Genomic DNA, 25,300 nt, shown 5'->3' with positions numbered 1-25,300 from the left:
TTTATTTTTTTTTTCAGTATATGGCTTCCCTTAGTCATGCAGCAGCAATTTTCAGTGTGTGATTATGCAGTGTGGGAACGTAAGAGGCAAACAATAAATGAGACTTTTAAAAAAAGCATTTGTTCTCTGCCTTATTGGAACACTTGTTGAAATGTATTTATTTTCAAAAATATTTTTAACAGGAAAAGATCTGGAATTTGTTTAAGAAAATACTGGCATGTAAAGCCTATATTGTTTTTAAAAGGCATTGGAAATAGGTCTTGCATCCTTTGAAGGGAAGAAATAAAATGCATTGGTATAAGGAAATCTTTACATTTAAAATCCAGTTATTAAGATTTTATTCCAATTCTCACAACACTTACACTGGATTTTTTGAAGATTTAAATACTATCTATGTGAGTTAAGTCCATATTAATTTAATATTGCAGAGGTTCACATTTGCATTGGAAATACTGAGCTCATGAAAGGATTGACTGGCAGCCCAGCATTAATAGTTCATTTTGGCAAGTGTTGTTTTATTTCCCATTTTCTGTTTTGCATAAAGTTCATTGAATATACGGTGACACTTTGGTATTGATGGTTGCAAGGTTGAAGGGCAGTTTTAAACACACTTTAAAGAGAGCTAGTTTCTGCTTCAGAAAATAGTCTGGGTATATAAAAATGATAAGCTGGGAAAATTTACTCCTGTGGCATTCTTAAGCAGTCCTATCATCCTCTAGGAAATCATGTTCAGAGGAAAGAAGCATGATAGCGGTGAAGATGGGAAATAAGTTTCTTTTGTGTTGTGGATGAGAGGCCTTGTCTCACATTGTGAAGAAAATCTCAGCGAGGTTTAAGCAAGTCTTCGCAGCGGACATTTGCAGAAAAGCTTAGCTGCCAGGCATTGTGTTCTTGAACAAAGGGAGAAGAACAAATTTTACTGATTTTTCTCCACTTTTTTCCACTGCTCCATTTTAGATGGATTTTTATGGGACAGGCTTTTATAGGTGATTATAGTAATTTCTGGTCTGGTTTGAAGTACTTGTCAGGGGAATCCATTTTCTTTCATGTTGGGGAATCCACGTGTTTTCTTTTTGGAAAGTTGGGTCATCTCTTCAACCATAGTTATTTCCTCGGTACAATGTGTCTTTGGTAGATTTACATATTTTGTCTAAAGAGAAAGAAAATTGTGTAACATGCAATAAGCTCCAGAGTCACGGTTGATCGGAGAACATTTCTAAGTGTTAGATACACCAGTACCAAAGTCTTGCTATTTTAATATGCAAGTAATGCTTGCAAAGCAGGAGAAAACAGTTAAGTATTGTTTGACTTTTAACATCTGTGGTCAGTACTAGCTATTTGTCAGCAGAAGGAAAAAGAATAAAAGTTGATTTAAATGATAGACAACCTTAACTGAGACAATAGAAGAAATTTATGCAGTGAGTATTGTCTGAGTTTTGCATACGTAGGCATTAACTAGACTTAGAAAACATTTTGGTTGCTGTCATACAGTTTGATGGTGGTTAACCTGGAGAGTTCTACGACAGTGGAAGTTTCTAGGGAAGATCATAGTACAGCGCTTGGGGCTTAAAATATTGAGGGGAGGTAAATTTGATTTTTAAAAAAGGAGGGTTTGTAAGGGGAGGGGCAGGGAGAAGGAGGGGGGGGGAAAAAAAGGCAAGCTTGCTGTAATATTGAGGGTATGTCACAGAACATCAAACCCAGATGTCTTGGTAGGGAATTTTGTCTAGGAAATCTCGGATTGCTAAGCACTGCAGGGCTTTGTGGTCATGGTGTTTTGCGCTACTCGGCCATTCTCCAAGGAAAACAGCGCATCTGCACACAGAGTGTGTCTTGCAAGTTCTTGGGAGGTATTTAATTCAGGAAAATTAAAGTATTAAAGTATAGTTCTGGGTGAGGGTGAGGAAAGCGTTTGGGGTGAGAATGACCAAAAAGTGAAGGAAGTTGAGTAAAATAAAATGGATTAGAGGAATGCAAGGGGTGTGATGTACTGAGTGAATTGATTGGTAGGATCTTGGCCACAGCAAATAAGAAAACCGGCAGTTCTTTTATCATGAGTGTTAAGGATACAAGTGCAAACTCGGAGCAGAAAGGTTAGGATTGTAAATCATGAGGTTTTTCAGTGATCTAAGGAAAAGTTGTATTGTGAAACAGGACAAATAATGAGAAAACGTGAAAGGTCATCGAGTAAGTAGGGACAAAATGAGGAAACACAAGCTTTAAGAAGGTGTGATTAGCAAAGGACATTACAGGTTTCAAAATAACTCCCAAAAATACTAGCACTAAATGCCAGGAAGAGATAGTCATGTGCAATTCTCCCGGAGAAGGGGAGCTCTCCTGAGATAACCTATTTGTGCTTTATTCCCCGCTTTGAAGAATTACAGCATTCAATCAGTGTTAAAGATACCCGAGTGTGGAAAAAAGAGGTAAAATAGAACTAAGCTTTAAGATTAGATTAAAATAGGCAAAGAGTCGGCTAGAAACTGTTTAGACACGTCAGAGACTTACAGATTAGCTTCACCGTGCGTGTTGGCAGGTATGAGGCAACCTGAGCTGAGGACTTCGCGTGAACTCTGACAGCGAGTGCCGAGAAGTTGCTGCTTGCGTGGAAGTGCCTGTGCCACCGTCTACAAAACCACATCCATAAAGGCTTCTGGGTTGTAGCGGGGTGATGTGAGTGGTTCTGGTAGTATATGCGCAGGAATTTGGAAGCTGCCCAAGTTTTGTAAAAGCAAGCAATCTGGAGTCTGCAATTTTTGAAGGACTGCTTGCTACTTTACAGGCAAATTGCTATTTGATAAAACGATGGACTGTGGACTGCTGCTGCTGCGTAGCCTTACCTCTGGCAGCCTGATATGAAGTGAGCTATCGGGTATTTATGACTTAAGGTATGTGAGGAAACTCATCCAAGTTGCCTCGCTACCTGCCTTCTATTAAAGCCAAAGTGGTAGGACCAAAGAGAAGTAGGTTAGCCCAATGTGCTGGTATGAACTATATAAACTAGAGAGGTTTAGTAGTAATAGCTTTGAGGATACTTTGTAAAGGGTTGAAGGAAAATTTCAGTGTCACTTTCGAAAGCCTCATTGAAAAGGGTACTGTTGCCCACTGAAACTTTGTAGGCAATAAACAACTAGCCTGATATATTGATTTAAAGTACATCTTCACTTCAGCCAGCTGATAGAAAGCATTCCCTTGCTGTGCAGACACTGGACAAACCGCCATTCAAATGGACAAATGAGAAGTATGAACGGTTTGAAGCCTGGTTGTCATGATACGTGAAGAAAGACTGGAAGAGTTAGCCGCTGTTGACCGTGCAAGTGCGTAAGATACCGTAGACAGGAAAGGAATAAGGATAAGAAGTAATGGATTTTAAGTGCAGCAAAACAGGCTATTAATAAAGCTTTCTGAAAGTAAGGCTAATGAAACGTTGGAATAGACTGCAGAGGGATGCTACAGAATATCGGTCAAACACAGTTTGCATGTAACGTTGAAACCGTCATAGCTAATCCTATGCTGAAGCAAAGAGGAAGGCCAGTTCCATCCCTGTTGATTTTCATGATTCAATGCAACAGGATTTTTACATAGGTACAGGTCAGACTTGTATATATTCACATTGTATTATGATCATTGATATTTGAAAATGCTAATGGAAAATGCTTCCTCACTTAGGTTATTTTCAAAGTGTGAACAGCAACCTAGAAAAACTGCTACATGCAGAAATTACCAGTCTCAGTAAAAGTGATAACTCTGGTCTTAAAATATGGCTGCAAATATGTACAGGATAATCCCTAGTCTCAGCACTAGCATAGAGCATTTCTAGTTTCAAAACAGCATACTTTGCATGAAAGCAAATTATTTTTTAAAGGACCAAATTTAATGCTCATCTTTATATGCCAATTCTTCTAGTCTTTGGCCTATCGTAGTTTATAGTTAACAAATTTGACTGAATTGAAAAGAAAGCATACCTGGATATCTTCATCAGTTGATGCATTAAATTTTTCTCTTGGTTGTGGTATGGGAGAAAATATGCTCTTGAAACTGCAATACCTTTGGGTAGAAAATGGGGTTGCAAAGAAATTAAAAATCCTGGTAATATAACTTAACACAAATATTTTGTGTTGTACTTAAGGACGCTTTTTACATTCAAGATTGAATAGCTGTTGCTCTACAAATCACGAAGTGAGAAGTAAATTATATTGAGTGTAGACTGAAGGATACCTATTAGTGCACTTATCACTGGGGTAACTAAAATTTTTTTTGTGACCAGAGTCACAGTAAATACTTTATTAAACAATGACTTTCAATAAATCACATGACATAACTTTCTTCCACAAGTAAGTGAGAAATTTTATCAGAATAATGACATCTTTGTTTGTCCCTGTTCTCTCTTGTCTGGTACTGTCTGAAGCCAATAGCTTCAAAGCGATGTGGATGTTAAATGCTTAAAAGTGAGAACAGAAATGTTTTTGCAGGATCTGGTGGAATCCATCACTTACTAACTTAAATATCCTTTCCCCCTTTTTCAATTGTAGTGATTTTCCATGCCAAAGTGCCATCCGTGACAATACTGGTAATAATACTTCATTACATTAATAATCAGATTATTTAAGTTTGTAGGTAGGAAGGTAGGAAATAGGAAGAATATGTTTCATAGAAATAATACTGTATCAATCGTTTCTACATCAATAAGGTTGATTTACCTTTTGAAAAGACAATATTGGAGCAGTGTCACTGAGATTGTTCCAAGTGCTATCAGAAATAAAATCACAAAAATAAAGTAATCTTTCCCTTGACCTGAAACATCCAAGAAAGAGAAATATCTTAGCATGCCAAAAAGCTACCTTTGTGACTGTCAGTAATGAATGCAAATTTCACCTGATGATCTGAAGACTTCAACTTGACTTCTTACAGAACCTTGTAAAAAAGTTCAGGTACACGTGACGCATTTTAAACCATTTCAAACATTTAAAATGTAGAGAATTAAAAAAAAAATCCAGAAAAGGAGAAGAAGAAAGAGAGTCAGAGAATGAATAACACAGCAAAAGTGGTGGAACTGTAACAAGGGCGTTGAGGAAAGGGTGAAAAGGAAGATGCAGAAGGAAGGGGATGATATTCACGGCAAAAACTTGAAGAACTGAAAGGCAGCCTCAGCACTTTGGACCGAAGACAAGACTGGGTTTGTCTCAGCCTGTTCCTGTAGCCCTGGCATCTGAGTGACTGCTGCCTTCACGATCCCACCTAATCAAAGCCTCCCTTTGGTATCGGCCTCCCTTGCCATAGTATTGGAGCTTCTCCTCCTCCACATGAATAATTTCCACCCAGTTCCTTCCATGGCTTTAGGTAAGAATGAAGAGTTTAGTTGTATCTGTGAGTGTGAGGGAGCAAGGGAGGCAAACATGGTAAAACTGGAAAAAAAAAAAAAATCTGTATTAAATAATATTTCACAGTCTTACCGAACTCGATGGGTTCGCTCCATTCCCCCCAGTTTGAGCTTACACGACAGTATTTTCCACGTGCTCTGATTTTCAGAACGTATTTTTTTTTCTCATTGTAATTTTGGAATTCGTAGCTGCCATTCCTTACCTAAAATCAAAGCAATCAGACTGTGCATTTCACCCCATAGGAAAATGCTAATAAAATTTGGGGGTTTAATTTCCTGATACAGTTTCTATAAAAAACTAATTTGTATGATTTTGTAGGTATGTTCTAGTTAAATATTCTTCTCCCCAAATTTAAACCCATGATAAATTAGTTCATCCTGCCACCAAATCTTTCTGGTTTTTGAACTTCATTGGGTCTTTCATTTATTTTATTATGCTTTAAGGACACTTTTTTCCCTGTCCTTCTTTATGGATCCTAAAAAAACCCAGAAGGACAGAAAGCTGAAACTGGGGAAGCACCCTGTAAACTCACCTTACAACCTTTACAGGGATTAGCCATGCAAATATTCCCTGGATGGTGTCTGTCTTCGCTAAACAGACTCAATGTCTGTGAGACAATCCAATAACAGAACTGTATCGTCTGGCCTCATGACACTTTATACAAAGTCTGGAATCTGCCAGGCCTAAGATGCTTCCAGGGCTGAGGGGATCCCTCATTTTTCAGGGGAAGACTGGCACTGTGTATTAACTTCCACAGGTTTTGAAGATCTCGGCGTTCCCTCTGTCTCGCTATCCTGAACTACCGTGGTGTTTTTCCACCAACAGATATGAGAAAGGGAATGTTTCCAATTTTTATTAAGCAAAATGTCACATCTGTCCTAAGCAAAATCTGTTTGTGCAATAAATGGAAAGTATGAAGTTTTGTGAAATGCATGGAAAATTCTGCTTAGTCTGAGCTACCCCATCCAAAAGGGATGTATTAAGTTTAGACATAAAGATACCACAGGAACATGTTTTTCTAAATTCTCATTGCTATATTGATACAAAAACTATAGTTCTAGAAGTAAGTATATTTTATATAATGGTATTTATATGCTTAAGTGGGCAAAAGCACAAATTTGTATATGACAAGAATACTTACTTCAGAACGGTCATCCTTTTTCTCTTCTTCGGGCTCATCCTGCAAACCCAAGAAAAATCTTCATTTTTATTACTTTCTTGTCACACAGTCAAATACTTCTCCCTCTTTTGTTCTCATTTTCTTCCTTATAAAAATTATAAGTAATTTTAAACTGAAAAATCAATTGGATATTGTGCTCCACTAATGTCCCAGAATATAGCACTTTATTCAGAGTTTTGGCTTCCTCTATTTCATTTCAGAGAAGGAAGGAAACCTGAATTATTTATCAGTGGCTGTGAGAAGGTGTATTTGACTCTAAGGGCGTATTTACACTGTGCATTCTCATTCAGCAGAAGTATATCCAAATTACGCAAGCAATCAAATTATCCTCCAAACACAGCAGATCTACAAGCTGTGATTTCACAATGGTTTGATAACATGGGGCAGAAAACTGATGTGAACAGCAAATTTACCCTCCTTCCAGTCAAAGTCTCTGTTAGACGTCTGAGTGATCCATACTCAGGGTCTTTCCACAAAGTACTCTGAAGAGCTACTTACGCATCCCATACAATCAAAATTTAATTAACTAGAATCAAACATTGACCTGGATCAAAGAACCTGAAAATTTTGAAAAAAAAGATACGTTCAAAATTGAGTGAACAAAATCAACAGCAGTGATTTTAGCAAGGATCCCAGAAAACATTGAAAAGCTGAGGTCCTGGAAACATCTGTCACATGTAATGTCAGAAGGATAGCTGGCATTATGGAAAAGTCAGAAAGATGTTATTGGAAAGAACGTCTCATTTCAGAAAATACACCCGCTGTGTATGTTGCGTTATAAAGTAGACCAAGTATTTCCCCATTACTCATCATCAGCTGAGCTCTTTCAACTTTTAGGACATGATGGAAGTCACCAGCCTGTGCTGTGAATCGGGAGGGTGCAAATGAGTTACCTAAACTTCAGGTGTGCAGTGCCATTTCAGCTGCCTTACCTCGGATGGTCCCTCCTGAAAAGTGTGAGTTACATCTGCTATCTCCACGTAGGTACCTCTGGGACCTTCACTACCTGTAGCACCTTACGGGGAATGAGACGCCTACTGCTCAGCTGCACAAAGCCCTGGATGTGCATTGACTGTTACCAGATATCCGTGCGCCTTTGCAGATGCCTACATTAAGGTGTCTCAGTCTGCGAGATGAATTTCACGCCCAAGTGTAGGAATCTACTGAACTCCACTCATTCTGACTGCGGTGCGGGGAAGAAGAGGTAACGTGTATTTCTTTAAAAGAAACCTTTTGATAATATTGCTTTAGTCATATGTTGTAACTTATATCTTCTGGTAAAACATTTTAAGTATTTCACACAAGGTCTTGCTGTCAAATCATTCTAGCCAGCTGGAAAGCTGTGTGTACTGCAATTGCTCCTTGAAATAGCTGCCAAGACAGATACTATTAATGCACACAAGAATCCAAACAGCCTGCAAGCTGCAGGCCTTGTTTTGAATGAATTAATGAGTTTTAATGCTGTATTGCTTTATTGTGGTTGTATATTGATGTTTAACCCTTAGCTGATCTTTCGTATAATGGCCTTGTGTTACAAATGCCTGAGGAATTGCCACTGCGGTAAGCTTCTGAGCTGTGGCTGGGAATGGGTTAGGTAGGGAGCACTAATCTGTCATGGCACAGATATCATCCACGTGTGGAAATCATGTAAAGGTAAAGCAGGTACCCCAGGGATGGGGAGGAAGAGTGCTATTTCTTGCCTCCTTGTCAAACTCCTGGGCTCAAAGAGTTTTGCTGCCCTTTGTCCTTGGGGATATTAGAATCGGGTCTTTTAGGCACTGGGATTTGTGGAGGAGGATTTGACGCCTCAGCCTCTCTGCTCCATCGTACGTGGTGGAAACGAGACGTACCTCAGCTGAGGTAAAGCACGTACTCTGTGCTGTCCTGCACTTTTCACTCTGGTAAGTTGGCAGTGCTCTGCCTATAGCGTAGGAGGAATCCCAGCTCACTTTTGGTACATACATGTTTACGTCTGAGAGAGACATTTTAGATTCCTCTCCTGCAGCCAACGGGAAGAAAGAAGCACTTTAGGGACACGATTTGTCTGTCACCTGCCTTGGAAGGAGAAGGTAACACCACACCTGGCTGCAGAGGCGTCTCCCCTGGGCCTGTGCGAACTTTCCCCTGAGTTGCGGGTATCTAATTTTTCAGAAGAGTGGCTTCTGTTTCAGCGCTGGGTTCAAACCGGAGGTTTTGGCGGACGCTGTGTGGACCGGCGGGGGTCCACGGGTTGGCTCAGCCAGGCTCCGGGGAAGACCGGCGCCGGAGGGAAGGGCTGCCAAAGGGCAACAGAGGTGGTGGAGGAGAGGTGTGGGGGCTGAGGGGGGCAAAACAGTCCCACGTGTTGAAATGGAGGGGCTGAAGCCACCTGTAAAAAATGTATTTTTTCCTTCCTGGGAAGCAGGAGGAGGGTGAGGGGCCCTGGCCTGGGCTGGAGGCTGGCACTAAGGCAGCGCCCTGGTTGCGGATCGCAGGCTGCCATCACGCAGTCGTCTCCCGCGAGACGTGCTCATGCAAGGAAAGCATCTCGGGAGCTCTCCCAGCCTTTGGACAGAGACCCTTCGTGACGTTCCCCTGCTCTCATCTGCTTTTCTGCTTTGCGCCTCTGATCAGGTTGAAGTAAGGTCGTGAGCGGTGCGATGCGAGACCAGCAGAGCTGGAGCAGGAGGACAGCACGGCTTACGAAAGAGAAGTTAATAAATAAAGGAAACAGAAGTTTGCACGTTATAGATATGCATGTACATAGGTACGGTGCCAAATACAAACCAAAAAATTGTTTTTACCTTATTTCGTATGCTTATTTCATACTGAAAACAGCCCGTGTCTTTCATATGACTTGTAAGGGGTGGTTGCCATGTAATTATGCAACCCACTGAATCTCTAGTGCAATTGGCAGTGATATTTAATGGAGGAGTAAGTATTTCTGGAAGAAATTAAATAATTAATGGTCAGTAATCAGCTACAACTCATGTGTTCATAGCAAAATACATGTGAAGTTGAGGCAACTGATGTACGACTGTGCTACGGTTGTTAACAAATGTTATCTGGCAAACAGGAGTAAAATACAGTAGCAAAAGTTGGGAACGTATCACTTCAGTTGTTGGACATCTGAAGTAACGGAAGTTCATGTAAAAAATGTATGAAGAATTTTCTGTAATTCAGTAGTACAATCAGCAGAGTGACATTTTCTTCTACATCTAAATTTCACATTGACAATGCAAGTCTCCCTAAGAATAAAGATGGAAGTTTTTGTTTGTTTGGTATTATTCATGTAGAAGATCAAGTCATCTGAATTTGAGTGCCTACAATAGAGTTGACTAGGGGTGACCTAAGTGTCTACCACTCTAGTCAGCGAAGACCTCATCAGTAGTGCCCATGATGTCTGCAGAGCTCTTTGGTGCGCCGCGGAGCAGGCGTACTCGTCTGAACCGCTGTGGGCTTTACAGCCTGCATCAGCTGCAGGCAGGAGCCAGCCTCACGCTGCGGACACCGGGAGGACCCTGGTCTCTCACAGGTCCTGGGCCACGGCTGTGGGAGAGACTGAAAGAGTTACTGTCTCAAACATTGTGGTGGGGCAAGTTCTGCTTAAAGACAAACCCTGCAGAGCAAGGACCCGAGGTGGAAAGCCCATCAGCTCAGACCTCAGCAACAGGAGGGGGAGGGCGTGCTGGAGGGTGCGCAGCTCCCTGTTCTGATCAGCTCTTCTGATACAGAGATCAAACAACGGCCGTGTCTGCAGGGAAGGAGAAGTTACTCCACAAAGGACCCCCAAACCCAAAGGCTCACAAACTGCTCATTAGCCTGATGAGTTTGGGTGCCCGCCCGAAGGAGGGGCAAGGATGATAGAAGGGCACAGACTGAAGCCCCGGGTGCGCAAGCCCACCGGGACTGGACCCCTCGGCTGGCTGGACCAACGCTGGACCCAGGACCGGTGAAATCTTTCTCTCTTCCTTTTTCTCTCTCTGTCTTCCTCTCTCTTTCATTTTCCACAATCCCTACACCTCATCCGTTTCAAGACGTAAACCGTTGACCAAGTCGGAGACTAAGAGTGGATCCAGCCGCCCCTAGACCCTTCTCTGAGGAGGAGTCTGGAAAGCAAGGGGGTCTGCTCTGAACCTCGGGACTCAACGGGAGGGATCTCCTTAATTCCCTGAATTGATGTATATGGTTACACGGGTTACGGAAGTAGTCTTATGCCAATCCCTATTGTGAGAAACTCTGCCACCTACTATCACCCCTCCCCAGTTCCATTTCCTTCTGTCATGCATAAAATCTTTAACTGACCTTTTGGTGTCGTTTCACCTTAATTTAGCCTGAGGGAATTTCGAATTAAACAGGACTCCTTGGTCTGTCCAGTCTGGGTCGTGACAATCTGCAAGCCTTGTGGATGCCTGAAGAGTCTGAGGGTGTCTCAAATGGCACTAGAGGCATGTTTTTAGGCAACCGAATCCTGTCCCAGATCTCTGCTGGAGCTTAAACACCTAGCTCACACATAGGTACCCACATATTTAACTAATGCAGCCTTAATTTGCAAGTTGAACCCTCCCTCTGGTTTTAGGAGCTCTTGTGGCTCTCAGAGAAGCATGGAATTAAGGGATGGCAAAATGAGCCCATCAGAAAGGGGGCCTTGAAAGTCTAACCGTTGCCTTTCATCATCTGGATTCCATGGACATGTTCACACCACTTCTCTGAGCAGTTATTTCAAGCTGCCTCTGCCTTTGCTTGTTTTAGTTAGCTGACAGAGTATTGTTCCAAAAATTATCGGGAGCAAAGTCTGTCCTGCAGTGCAGGATCCTGCAATGGCTACAGGCTTTGTTTTATTCTTCTTTTCTCTTTGAGGAAAATTCCTTGCTTCTTTATTTTATAAAATAAAAATGTTCACTTACCAATTTTATACAGTTGAATGTACTCATCATAGAACTGGATCAGGGCATCTTTGCTAGACCCGTTCACCAGGAAGTAAGCTTTTTCAGGCTCTATGCTCACATTTTGGAACATACATCCTGTGTTTCTGCCATTTTCATCTTTAATGTAGAGCTTACATTCCATTGCATCTTCATACCTGTTTCTAGCAAGGTAATTTAGTTAAATGCGGTCAATGTGATGTGTCGAATGAGAATTCAGACTTCCCTGGACTCAAGTGGACCTACTTACCTCGAGTTCTGCCAGTAGAGAAAATATTGGGTATCTCCTGGAGCATCCCTGCCTGGCTGCCAAGTGCAGTTCATGAGGGAGATGTTATAAATCACACAGGAGAAGTTTTCAATGGCTGACCCATTCATGCCTGCAAACACAGGAATATCCGTGATGAGGAAAAGTTGTGTGACTGTTCCAAGCTGGAGGATCTTGGCACATGCTGAGATATGTTAGACACCTGCAACGCCAGCTGGTTATTGCTTGGGTTAGGAATGACAGCTGAGAGAAAGCTAGACTCTCACCCTATTTTGACTGCCTCTGAACAGTGAAATCTGGGAGTGAGCAGAACATTCACACAGGTAAAGGAAGGCACGTTGCCTTATAACACCATCCTTGGTGCTACAGAGAGAAGAATTTGTCCTTTTGCAATTAACGCCCAGGAATCTACTCCTGAAGTGTTGACACACAGCATTTTAAAAGCTGAGACTTTTAAAAGTAAGGTTGGGCTTTTTTCTGCCCTCCAGCCAAACAGGCTCCTAGCTAGATCTTTCCACCCTGATGGGGGCAAAAGTGACTTGATCTCTTCCTTTTCTGGAGCACACTGAAGTGGGAACCTTGTTTCTTTGGAAGCTCCCTCAGGGCTGGGCTGTGCAGGCATGCTCAGCCTCCTTCTCTCTTCTCCTTCAGCCAAATTTCAGTGCCCCAACTTCGGTGAAAGGATGAAGGCTTCCTCCGCTATTGCCTCCAGCCCCCTCCAGCACCCAGTATTGAGGGCACACCAGGACCAGATTAGGAGATTGCTACCTTCAGTTTGCCCCTGGCTGCTTAGCATCGGCATATTTTTTCCTCTCCTCCTCCCATTTTATGGGTTTCACTGATCTCCAGACTGTGCCTTTAGCTAGTGCTGTGGTCTGGCTCTTGGCAAACTCAGCAAGAGCCCAGCAGAAAAGCATTTAATAAAGAAATGGGCGCTAACATCTTAATTTGTGACAGCCAGAACAGTTATTTGAATCCACCTTTAAACCACTGTAATTTAGTAGCATTTTGGAGCCCTAGTACGAATGAGAATAATGCAATTACTGATACATTTGTAGTAATGCAGCTCTTGCAGAATTGTGGAAAGATTCATTGCAGAGCAAATAACTTTAGCAGATCTGCAAAAAAATCTTTAATAGAAAATAAAGTGGTTACCTACTGTGTAAGGGATTGTTTTCTAAGGAAAGTTGATTGTTTATCTTCAAAGATTGCAAATGGAGAAAACCTTACCCAGACCATAGACATTACCTCCACGGATAAAGGTGCAGTGTTCTGAGATGTTTGTGTCTGGCACTTCAATGATAAAGGATACCCCTTTGTGCAGGGGCATGTAGAATTGCACTGGAAAACTGCATAGTGAACTATTCACCTGAAAAAGAAGTTGTTAATGTTTTATTTCTCTATTTTTCCTCTGCTGGTCTTAGATGATGCTGGCCATGGAAGTGCAACTTAGAAACTCAATTTGTGGGGCCAAAATCTTGCATGTATATGTATGTGTCTTAGGCTCAAAAGCCAACTCTCTCCTTTACCATTTGAGGGTGCTGTAGAATGGAGCTGAGTGATCAAAAGCGTGACTACAGAAAAAGCTTTGCAACTCAGGAGTTGGATGCTACACTAGCGTGCAACTATTAGAGAAGGCTAATAGTACCTCAGTGGCATAACAGAAGATAATAAATAGGGGAACCACAACAGTATTTAATCAAAGGATTAAGAAAAACAGAAGTCCTTGTCTGACCTCCCCAGGGGTCAAAAAGGTGTCTATGGCATTATAATCTTCAATAAAGATGTGATGTGGTTTTGTAATATGTATTTCTATTTAAGACATCTGCTTTGCTAGGATAAACAAGCCATCTCTATCTCTCTGTCAAGCTTCCTACTTTTCTCTTTGGCTAATGTGGGCTTATAACATAACCTTTGCTACAGGCATGATCCATTTTACTGGGAAACAAGTGAAGAACTTGAGATAATGAAAATCAATGGCAGTGTTTAGGGAATTCATTTTTATTTATTTGAAGGGTCTTTTGCTCTGTCTCTCTAAATTCTCTAGGAGTCTCACAGCCCCTTTTATCAGCAGCTACATCCCTGTTCATGTATCAGTGTAGGTACAGTTCAGGCTATTGCCTCCTTTCCACTTTGGGGCTGGAACTTCAGTTCCGTGGTATGCATGGGATGCTCCTCCTGCAGCAAATGCACCCTGGCATTCGTGACAGCTTTCCACAGCCCCTGGCAGATCAAGCTGTAGACTGCAAACAATCACTGATCAGATTTTACCTGCAACTGATTCATTTTTTTTCAAAGTAAGTGAAGTCGATAAAAGGTAAAGAAAAAGGCGCAATTATTTTCAATTCAAATATTTTCTCAATGAATAGCAGGTTTACCTCTTTCGGTACACTTCTCGTGACGCTGTTCCTGATGGCACATTTGTACTTAGAGAAATTCTTGCTGCTCTCCCAGGACAGTTCCATTTTTATCCAATTCATTTTCACGTTTGTAATAGGTGATTCTTGTGCCTCTGCTGAAAGTGTTACAGAATAAGCTCAGTAAGGATATGCTATTGTTTTTGTTGAATGCAGAGGATAGTATCTGTCAGGCTTAAGATGACAATTGCCAGATTAATTGCAAATATCTCTGATAAATGAAGAATTAAACACTGTTTCTCAGGTTGTATCTACAAAAATATACTTACACCCCATACACTGGATGTCAGCATGCAGAGGATGAAATAGCACCACACAGCACCAAATCACGCAAAGAAGTCCAAGAGTATCAAACATCTTTTCTTCTCTGGAAAGAGACAATGAAGCCTTCAGGGGAAAAAAAAAAAAAAAAAAGAAAAATTATGCTAAAGTGTACTTTGGTTTCTGCAAAGCTTCATTTTTTTCATGGGCATAGTCAAAGATGCTGTCTAATTCATCCCTAGCAAATATTATTTAGAAAAGCCAAGCAGAGGGTGTGCTTCAAGATGTCTGGCTGGCACCTCTTCTTTGAAAGAACTGAATAGGCTCACTCTTGTCTATTACAGTGCAGCGGTTTGAGGTAGAGAGGCCACAGACTCTCATTAAGATACCTGCACTCACTTTATCTGGTGCAGAGACCATGACTTAGGATTACTGTTGTCCCACATAACTATCCTAACCATACCATCAGAAAGTCAGGTTTTCTTGCTTTCTGATCCTATGAACATCACTGCGGATTTTCCTACTCAGTGCTCCAGCTTCTGCTGCAAAGCGAGCTTTTAGACTGGCTTTCAACCATTTGTTGAAGGCACCTGTTGGGAAATGGATGGTTTGGCTTTTGGTTGTGTCGGGGTGTGGACGACTCACTTCTCCATGAGTTCTCTGTTAAAGCCAGCATCACCACCAGGCTTGTTCAGAGCCTGTACCGGCTCCTGCCAGCATGTCTTAAGAGTGCATGGAAAACATCGATGAGATCTGAACTGCTGTCCTGGTTTCAGCTGGGATAGTGTTAATTTTCTTTCTAGTAGCTGGTATAGGTTTATGTTTTGGATTCAGTATGAGAAGAATGTTGATAACACACTGATGTTTTCAGTTCTTGCTAAGTAGTGTTTAGACTAAGTCAAGGATTTTTCAGCTTCTCCTGCCCAGCCAGCAAGAAGGCTGGAGGGGCACAAGAAGTTGGGAGGGGACACAGCCAGGGCAGCTGACCCAAACTGGCCAAAGGGGTATTCCATACCATGTGATGTCATGCCCAGTATACAAACTGGGAGGAGTGGGGCTGGGAGGTGTTGCTACTCGGGAACTGACTGGGCGTTGGTCAGCAAGTGGTGAGCAATTGCATTGTGCATCACTTGTTTTGTATATTCCAATTCTTTTATTAGTATTGTCATTTTATTATTGTTATTATTACCAGTATTAGTTTCTTCCTTTCTGTTCTCTTAAACTGTTCTTATCTCAGCCCCCGAGTTTTACCTTCTTCCTTCTGATTCTCTCCCCCATCCCACTGGGCGGGGGGGAAGCAAGCGAGCTGCTGCATGGCGCTTAGTTGCTGGCTGGGGTTAAACCACGATGACTGTCTAAGTAAAACAGGAAGAGAAAGGTCTCTATCTCCATCAGGTTTTAGCAGGAATTAAATGTTGACCTGCTTACCTTTTTTTGACTATGGCAAATCTGCAGTCTTGCTTCAAAGTCTTTTGGGGTTGATTTCAAGACTTCATGTAGTAAGGGCTTAATAGCCTTAAAATAATGTTTAGAGCAATGCCCTGAATCACTTCTCATTCTTTTCCTGGAGGCAAAGATCAAAGCTGACAGCAGACATACAGTTGATATTGTGTATGTTATCTATCAATTTCAGTGCTCTTTTCTATCACTTCTTTTCTTTCCTGACCACAGATCAGCTAAGAACAGCTTTCCATTCAGAAAAGTACCTTAAGAGCTGGAATTCTGATGGGCCTTTCCAAAGGCCATTTGGCACTGGATAGCCCTGGATTCAGCTGCTTTTCTGTTGCCCTGAATATCCAAATAGCAGCATTTATCATAAACTTGATGACACTTCTGTCAGTTCCTGACTAACGAGAATGAATTTTTCATTTTTATATGTGATCCCTCACTTCTTACCTCTTTACATGGAGAACTGAATATAGTAAAGAATCCCAGTTGTTAGGTGTAGTTTACTGTATCTCACTATTAAATTAAATAGTTTTTTTCTACACTTCCTTTGTTATTATTTGTTTTGGGTCCAGATATTGTTGAATCTTACTGTGGATGTTATTAAACTTTCAAGATCTCTTTTTTGTAATCAAAATACGATGCTAGCTCGTAGAACTATGTTCATAATAATTTTAAACTAACGTAACTACAGTGATACACAATTGAACTTGGGCTATAAAATATACTTGAGAGGCTAGGAAAAAATGCTGAACCTGCTTAGAGCTATTTTAGAGAATGTGACTGTCAAGTCTTCATGTACAGTTCATTTGAATGAATATTTACATAATTACAAACAGTATACACCTTCATTCTTGGTATTTCTGGTTGTCTGCGCCTACAACTTTGTTTCTGTAAGTTGTTAGTATTTTCTAGAACCTACTTCTGTCTTTGTGTGTCTTTCAGTCCAATTTCCCAAAATGACATGGTATGTGCTAATGATCCTTTTCAATGAAGAATGCTATAAAATACTTTTTTCAGTGTTTCTTTCCCCTCTTGACTTGCCTCCATAATGTCTTGATAATGGAACAGACTTATTAGCATACCTGCACATATCCTGTGTGGGATGAATTTTGGTATTAAGACATCTAAAAGTATCTACAAGTAAGTATTTACATAAGCACAAGTTGTTTAAGCTCCCGTTATAGTCAACAGAGATCTGTGTGAACTCCATTCACTGCACATACACATAAATAATTTCTCACTATTTGCTTCAAAGCCTTGGACTATTGCTATATAGAAGTCTTATTAGCTTTTTTAGTATCTTCTGTTTCCCTCTGCTGAGTTTCTTTGATTTGGAAGTCTTTTTCTTAAAGGCATTTTTTTAAGCAGCGACCAAATCTTACACTTGGTTAAGTTTCTTTTGCCTACTTTTCTCTTTTCTTGTCTCTCGCAGAGCGTGTGACTATTGCCCCTGGTGAAGCAGTGGTAGACCGCATGTAGGAGGCTACGCGTCCCCTTCCAGGCTGTGTGAGTGCAGGAGAGGGTTGGCATTGCTGCCTGGTTCAACAAGGTAGTTCATGGCTGTGCTTTCTTGTGTTGTCCTTCTCTAGCTTAAGAAACACTTGATCCTGGCTGGGCTGGAGTTAACTTTCCCCAGAGGAGCCCATATAGTGCTGTGCTTTGTATTTGTAGGTAGAACGGTGTTGATAACACAGCGATGTTTGGGCTGTTGCTAAGCGGTGCTCGCACAGCATCAAGGCTGTCTCTCCAGCCCCGTCCCACCCACCCCAGCAGCGAGCAGGCTGGGGGGGCACAAGGAGTTGGGAGGGGACACAGCCGGGACAGCTGACCCCAACTGACCCAAGGGATAGTCCAGACCATAGGGTGTCATGATCAGCAGATAAAGCCGGGAGAAAGCAGGAGGGGTGTGGGAGGAGGCGTTAATTATCAAGGCATTTGTCTTCTGAAGCAAATGCTGTGTGTCCTGAGGCCTTCTCCGGGAGTGGCTGGATGCCACCTGCCCATGGGAAGTAGAGAACCAGGGAAGAACGGGATTGAGAGGGCGGCTTGGTGGGCACCTGGTGGCCAACCAAGGTCAAACCACCACAGTATTTTTTTCCTGTTTCTATCGCAAATGGCTCTGCACTTGTTAAACTAGATTGACTCTGTTCTTAGAGGTTTACATCCCTCACCTCAGAAGAGTCTACTTTAAGTTTTTGCTTGTTGCAGCATCAGCAACTGAGGAGTCAGATGTTACAGATCACTGTAGGAACTTTAAATTCTAAGGAAGCGTGAGCCCTGCAAAGGGCAACTCCACATTCATTCCTGTAGTGTGAAGGTCCAAGCAGAGCTAGTCAAACAGTGGCATCAGTTCTTGTCAAACATATCTGTATCTTAGGTACCACTTTCCTTTTCTCAGAGGAAGGTAAAACTCTTTGTAAGAGATTTCTCTATTCCCAACATTTGTTTTTTCTGTTTTTTTTCTAAATGAGGAAGCAACACTGGTTAATGGTTTTTATTTGTTTTAGTATTTCCTAGTGGTGTAACTTCCTAGTAGCAATTCTCTTGATTGCAGGTATTTCTAAGGTTAATTCTAAGACTGTGAGGTAAATTCTTACAAATGCAGGAAAAAGAGAAACATGATAATGTTTTGTTACGTGTCTGTCCTTCTATATTAATTTTCATGCTCCTTTCAGAGTCCTGATTCCAGAGTGACTCCATTTGTGGTGAAAGCAAAAACCTAGCCAGACCCTCCAAGGAAGCTGGAGTCTTGAATATTTCCAGGAGGCGCCTCACATTTCGTGGAAATTGGCTTCATGTGACCCATCCATTGTGGTCTCCAAGACACCATGTCAGAGTTGCAACAGAGACAGACTCTTCACTGTAGCCTGATTCTTCTCTGCTTATCTCTTGCAGCATCAATTTTTTTCTTTGTAAATCATCATGCTACAGCAAGGATGTGGCCACAGCTGCTGGGAGGGCATACCAAAGAATCTTAAGTACAAACAGTATGGAGGACTGGTTGTAAAATGCTATGTGAGATATTGCTCTCAACAGTTATTTCCACTTTCCCATGCTCTCAGTGATCTCTCCAGTAATGCACATAGGAACCTCGAGATGTCCTGTCCTTCTAGTCTGCCCTTTTCATATAACCATATTTTTGTCCATTTTGTGCCATCTGTTCAGTCACTCTTAACATTTTCTCCTTTCTTTCCTCATCCTACGTTCCTTTTTAGGCATTTGTTTTCCTATTCTCTGGCAACTGTGTGCTCACCTTTCCTTTATAGTCTTTGCTTTCTTCTTCTTGTCATCTCCCTCTGTCTGCTCTCGTGACTTCACTGCTTTCAAAATCTCCCTCAGGTTTCCTACACATAACAGCAGCCCCATACTGCAAGCACTGTTCACGTTTTCTCATGGAAACCCCTGTCTGGAGCACTGCCGAAGGAGTCGTCTGCAGCCCTGCCAGTTTAGAGGAGCGTGCTTGCTGGCACCGTTGCCTCCAGGCTCTGGATGTGTCATGGGGCTTGCTGTGGGAATAGCAGGGCCTGTAAGCGTTCGCCTTTCTCATAAGAAATGATGATTTCCACTGACCACAGCGCTAAGGGGGTTTGCTTCCCAAATGATTCATGTTTCACAGTTGACGGACTTTTAAACCATTACACACGAAGGGGTTAGTGTTGGGTTGTGCCTATGTTCTCTCTATCGCCCCAGCTGAATGTACCAACACGTAGCCGGGTTCCCTGGCTTTTCTCTGGCCTGCAGGCAGGATCAGAGATATAGGAGCTGACCGATCCATGCCTTCTGCCCGGTAGCCAAGCAAGTGGCTCCAGCACCACATCTGTAGGAGGTTTCTACCTCCAGGACCTCCACCCTCTCCCAGACTGGTCTTTTGCAGACAGGTGTGGTAAAACTCCTCTGCTCTGAACAGACCTCTGTTTTGAAGGTGTCAGAAGGAACACGTATTTATGTCAAGCCAGTTGGGAGTGTTATTTGGAGGATCAGACCAGAAGAAACATATAAATTCTTGTGTAAGTGGTATTTCCTCATATTTCATTAATGTAGGAGGTAATATAGAATCCATTAGGATGAAAACACCCATCCTTAACTCTACACTTCTTTCTGCTTTGCTTCTTTCCTCTTTCTCCCCTGGCCGACCTCTCAAGCGTCCTGACCTCTCAGCATGTGACTACACTGCTACGTAGGGGAGGGCCCCAGAGGGGACGCAAGCACCCAGTTTCCACACTTCTCAGTTCTTAGCTCAGTCCCTAGCAATCTTCTCCAAGACAGGTTTGCTATAAACATAATCTACCTAAGCTATATGAATACAAGCCAGCCAGTGATACTTGGCCTTGGAGTTTTCTTTTATTTAGAGCTATGTGCATAGCGTGTATGTTGAATTTTTCAGTAGCAAAATCTTATCAAGGAAACATTATAAACTTACTATCTAATGTTACCAGATGTATGATGTGTCTTACTCAGCAGTAGTGATCATATCCCTGGTAAGTTGGGTGCTAGCAAACATGAGTCTGGTCTTGCATAACAAGGCACGGTCAAACTCAGTCTGCTCTAGAAGGATCTTAGTATCAATGTGTCAGAAGGAAAACACACTCACATTTAGAAGCTGTGGTATGTCTATAGTAGTTTTTACAGAAAGTATCCATTAAATACTGACTTGAGCACCTTCAATTCTTACCTTCTTAGTCCGTACAGTGTCTTGTCTTTGATCTTAAACTGTGAGTGTAGGATGATACCGTAAAATGTCACCTAAGACCAAGGTTCCTTGGTTCTAATTCCCATCTTTGCCAGTGACTTTATTTCTTGAATGGCTCTGGGAAAGTTACTCCTGCTCATGACACACTTCCAGGAATGAAAATAAGAATTTTACTCATAGGGTGATGTGAGGATAAACTGATGCTTATACATTGTGGACTTACAGAGAGTATTCTACACTTGCTAAGCATACAAGGAAGCATAGAAATAAGAATAAAAACCTTACGATGCATACCAGACACTGAAATATCACTGTCAAATTGCTGTCTAAATGCAACTTTCCCAGATTTAGCTCAGTCTTTAGATCAGTATTTTGATTTCTGTGGATGACAGAAAGCTGGGAGAAGTGGTTGATATACCATTGTTCTGCTTCAGAGGGACCTGGCCAGGCTGGAGAAATGGGCTGACAAGGACCTCATGAAATTCAGCAAAGGGAAGTGCCGAGTCCTGCACCTGGGGAGCAACAACCCCTGGCACCAGCATGGTCTGAGGACGACTTGCTGGAAAGCAGCTTTGCAGAGAAGGCCCTGAGGGTTCTGGTGGACAAGCAGCTGATGATGAGCCACCAGTGTGGCCTTGCAGAAAAGAAGGGCCAAGGCACCCTGGGCTGCACTGAGCAGAACGTTGGCGGCAGGTGGAGGGAGGTGATCCTTCCCCTCTGCTCAGCACCGGTGAAGCCAGACCTGGAGTGCTGGGTCTAGTTCTGGGTCTCCCAGTACAAGAAAGACAGAGAGCTACTGGAAAGAGTCCAGCGAGGAAACAAAAAGATGGTAAGGGCTCTGACATATGAGAAGAGGCTGAGGAAGCTGGGACTGTCCAGCCTGGAGAGGTGAAGGCTCAGGAAGATCTCACCCATGTGTATAAACACCCCACTGTGGGGAGTAGGGAAGACAGAGCCAGACTCTGCTCAGTGGTGCCCAGTGATCAGACAAGAGGCAGTGGGCAAAAACTGAAATCATGGAAATTCAATTTAAACCCAGAAGACACTGTTTTACTGTGAGGGTATTCAACCACTAGAATAGGTTTTCCAGGGAGGTCGTGGAGTCTCCAACTTTGCAGATACTGACTGGGCAAAACCCTGAGCCATCTGCCGTAGGTGACCCTGCTCTGAGCAAGGGGTGGGACAGGACAATCTCAGGAAATGCCTTCCAGCCTCAACCATCCCAAGATTCTGTGATTTACTTTTTTTTTTCAAGAAATAGAAATCGACGTATTTCTAGTTAGATTAATTTATAGAAAGGGTACAGAAAACAGCATTTCTTTCAGTTACTGCAAAATAGATGTCAGATAACAAATGTCAAATAGCACAACAGACATCGTAGACATTTCGTAGCCTTCCTTCAATCTTTCAGAAAGCTTTAGAAATTTTATATATACACAGATTTACATTTTTAATCAAATAGGCTCCAAAATTTTGCCTAGACTTTCTTAAGCAGGAAGCTAATCCGGATTTTGTACATGTGCTAGTATAACTGTACCTAACTTAATCCTTGGTAAACATTTGTATTCTGTACAAAATCTTCTGCAGCACAAGAAAAAATAATAGACAGCAATAAGAGACATACCTCTTCTTGAAAACCCCGTCTTCCTTTATCTTGTTTGATTTTGGATCACAAGCGGCAAGGACACTTGAACCTGTAGTTGTGGTCATGCAAGCATCAGTAAGTGCTTTGCTTTGCCAGTTAAAGTTTTTTACTGCATGCAGCTGTTAAGTGGCAAACGCTGCAAGTCAGAAAGCGACTCAGTTTATCATTTCCCTTACTGCTTCTGAACTTCCTTAAATTTCCTAATTTGCAGATGTTAATGATTTCACACGAACTGATCACGCAACTAACTCTTCCTTCCTCTTACATTGGATGAACTAACCATTAATAGTCACAATATGCAAACTTATTACATAAAAATGCATAAATACTCAGTACTTATAGTACCTGAATATGCTCATAGAAGTACCTCTCCTACAAATAAACACATTTTCATAAATAATATGTTGTGTCTAGTCCATGTTTAAAGTGCTTATGACATGGCCACTTATTTCTGTCACGACCTGACTGGCTGTATATGTTGTTTATGACGCCGTCACCAGCCCAAGTTCTCCTTTGAGGAAGATCAATCCTTAGCATGCATTTTCAAATGGCCAAGAAAATTCCGTCTTGCATATTTGTAGGCAAAGAAGTGGCAAGGAAAATAACAGATCCAAATTTCTGAACTTTCTCACTGCCTGATTTTGGGTTGGTTTTGTTTAGTTCATCTTAGGCTACAAGATCATGGGTTAGATGCAAAAAGTCTCCAAATTTTCAAATTAAAAGAAAATATCCAAAGCATTTGCTGAATTCAGTAATGTCAAGTTCGCAAAAGACTTTGCAGTAGTATAAATATGAGACTCTACGCCACAATGTTTGCTTTAACTTCCAGCAACTTTAGATGTGGCTCTGTGTCACGCTGAGTGTTAGCCACTTCCCAGTTTGTTTTACAAGATATCTGGTGTGCAGATATGTAATCTTCATGTAATAGCTTCTTTTTTATTTCTTGCTGTTCTCAAACACTTGTACGAAGAGTGATTTGAATTACCCCTACCTTCCATTCTCAAAACAGGCACAATAGCAGGAAGGTGAAGAATTCCCCGGGCTTCTTAGGAGCGAGCCAGTATCATTAGTAGTTAGTCTGTTAGAGGAAGAACTATTAACCCTGCTTTACTTGGACCAAAATCTCTTCTTTTTTTTTTTTTCTAGTCAGATCCACCAATAGCAAATTACTTCACAGACATTTCAAATGCTAAATATCTTTGCTTTTCAGTCTACACTGCTCAGTCTTTCCCACCTTTACCCAGTGAGTCCCATCAGAAGGGTATGTTAATAATATTTTCCATTTTAAAACTTTGAGGTTATGGATGAAAAAACCTATAGATAAGTTAAATGAGTAATACAGAAGGCAGACCGCATGTGAGGCAGTGGCTCAGATGCAGAATTTGGCCTCTAGAACCACATACCTAGCACTGACTCAGTCCTTGCCAGCTTTTTCAGTACCTTGGGAACAGCACTGGCATGTTTCGAATCTTCCACTCCCTAAAGGATTTAATTTGCTTATTTTATGTAGCTTGAAAAGAACACAGTTAGTACCTGTGTCAGTGTAGTCTGAACTTGCCTATTCATCAAATATGCTCTACTGGGTACCACCAGCCACCTCAGTGACCACTACCACCTTGTGTACATTTTGTATAGCACCAACCTCCCGTGCCACACCTATTTGTGAGGCAAAACGTGTGTCAGTATTCCTGATTAATTCTGATGAAGGGATTTGCATCTGGTTGTGGTGGTGTGTTTGGTCAGGTTCTGGGTAACCTGAGGCTGGTCTTACAGTGTCATCTGACCCGTACCTTCAGACTACCCAAACAGTGGCTGAATTCGTTTTAAATGACCCATTTAAAACTCCAGCCTGGAGTAATTCAGCAGGGCTCTGTGTGCACCAAGAGGAGCAGCCACCCTTCCCCTCTTCTTGGGGTCTGGCTGCCTGTGCTCCCTGACTGGGTGCTGTGGATGGGACCTGGTCAGGGGGGGCACGGCCCTGCTGGCCCCGTGGCTGCCCTCAGCTCCTGGGCAAGCCCAGGGCTCTGACTCTGCTGGGGACCAGCTTCTTTCGGGACATATGAAATCTTTTGCGCTCCTGTTCAAACGTCCCCCACCTTCTCCTGGGAGCAGTCATCTCAACGGCTTGTGAACTGCCACAGTCTGCAGCCTGGTGTTTATGATAAGCCAGCAATGATGACGGTTTTGTCTAATATACGGTTCTGTGTTTTATTCTAGTTCAGTACTGGCAACGTGAGCGGCTGAGACTTCCCCTAGAGTAGTCAGGGGTGGGCAGAGACCTCTCCAGTTCTCCCAAGGCAGCCCCTTCCAGCACCAGTGCTCTTGGTCCACAGGTATAGAGTGGTCTGCTGGGATCTCTTGCAAGGTGGTGTTCCATGCTGATGTAGATGTCGCTAGCCAATTTATGAATAGCTTGTCATAAATGAAAGACAGAAAATTCACTCTACGTGGTCTGAAAAATCTGTTAATAACAATGTCTCGGTTTAGCATTAACATTTGCAGCATTAGGAGGAGGTCTGACAAAAACACCAGGCTAGCAAAAGCTTCAGAAATGTTATCAACCTTTCATAAGAAAGCAGTAGGTGGAACAATTGTGTTCATACCCTTCTAGAAGTTGCCAAATGTTGTATGTACCTGTTTTGTAACAGACTAACAAGGGCTGCTGTAATGCACAGTTCTGGGAAATGCACAGCACAATTTTTCAAAACACTGTTTTTGAAAAAGTTATTTTAAAATAATGTTATATTTTTTACCTTCTCCTCTCCTAGACAATGTAAATTCAAGTGAGTAGTGGATGAATTCAAAGTTCCTTTTGGACTATTCCTTCAACCTGTCTGGGTCCCTCTGCATGGGACCCCCTCTTCCTGAGCAAATCAGCTGGTGACCTCAATTTGGTGACATCTGCAAACATGTGACAATGCACTCCATCATCTCCTCCAGGTCATTGACAAAAACATTAAACCAGATAGGTCCCAGGATAGACACCTGTGGTACCCCACTTGTCACACCCTTGGTAAAATCATACCGACTGTTCCCAGTGACCACCTTCTTCTTAATGTGCTCCAAGAGGACTCGTGCCATGAGTTTCCTATGTTGCCTGCAGTT

The 25,300-nt window shown here is 42.1% G+C and overlaps 1 protein-coding gene across 3 annotated transcripts; it reads right to left on the bottom strand.

Annotated features, from left to right (window-relative positions):
- Nucleotides 1-22,360, bottom strand: LOC126053044 (granulocyte-macrophage colony-stimulating factor receptor subunit alpha-like). 3 transcript variants are annotated; one of them, XM_049834612.1, is made up of 12 exons: nt 22,175-22,360; nt 14,420-14,537; nt 14,112-14,248; nt 12,982-13,102; nt 11,716-11,845; nt 11,448-11,629; nt 9,345-9,484; nt 6,523-6,561; nt 5,454-5,583; nt 4,701-4,794; nt 3,966-4,047; nt 1-1,150 (listed from the first exon to the last, which is right to left on the bottom strand). In XM_049834612.1, exons 2-12 carry the CDS (start codon nt 14,505-14,507, stop codon nt 1,025-1,027), a joined length of 1,269 nt encoding a protein of 422 aa, XP_049690569.1. In that variant the 5' UTR covers nt 14,508-14,537; nt 22,175-22,360; the 3' UTR covers nt 1-1,024. The 3 variants fall into 3 exon arrangements, with proteins under 3 accessions (XP_049690569.1, XP_049690570.1, XP_049690571.1); XM_049834613.1 differs by having other exon boundaries at nt 11,448-11,623; XM_049834614.1 differs by lacking the exon at nt 22,175-22,360 and having other exon boundaries at nt 14,112-14,245; nt 14,420-14,503.
- Between the last annotated feature and the right edge of the window lie 2,940 nt (nt 22,361-25,300).

Source organism: Accipiter gentilis, chromosome 31, assembly GCF_929443795.1.
Source record: "Accipiter gentilis chromosome 31, bAccGen1.1, whole genome shotgun sequence".
Taxonomy (NCBI): Eukaryota; Metazoa; Chordata; class Aves; order Accipitriformes; family Accipitridae; genus Astur; species Astur gentilis.
Note: the sequence above shows the minus strand (reverse complement) of the source record. Positions and strands in the feature narration are given on the sequence as shown.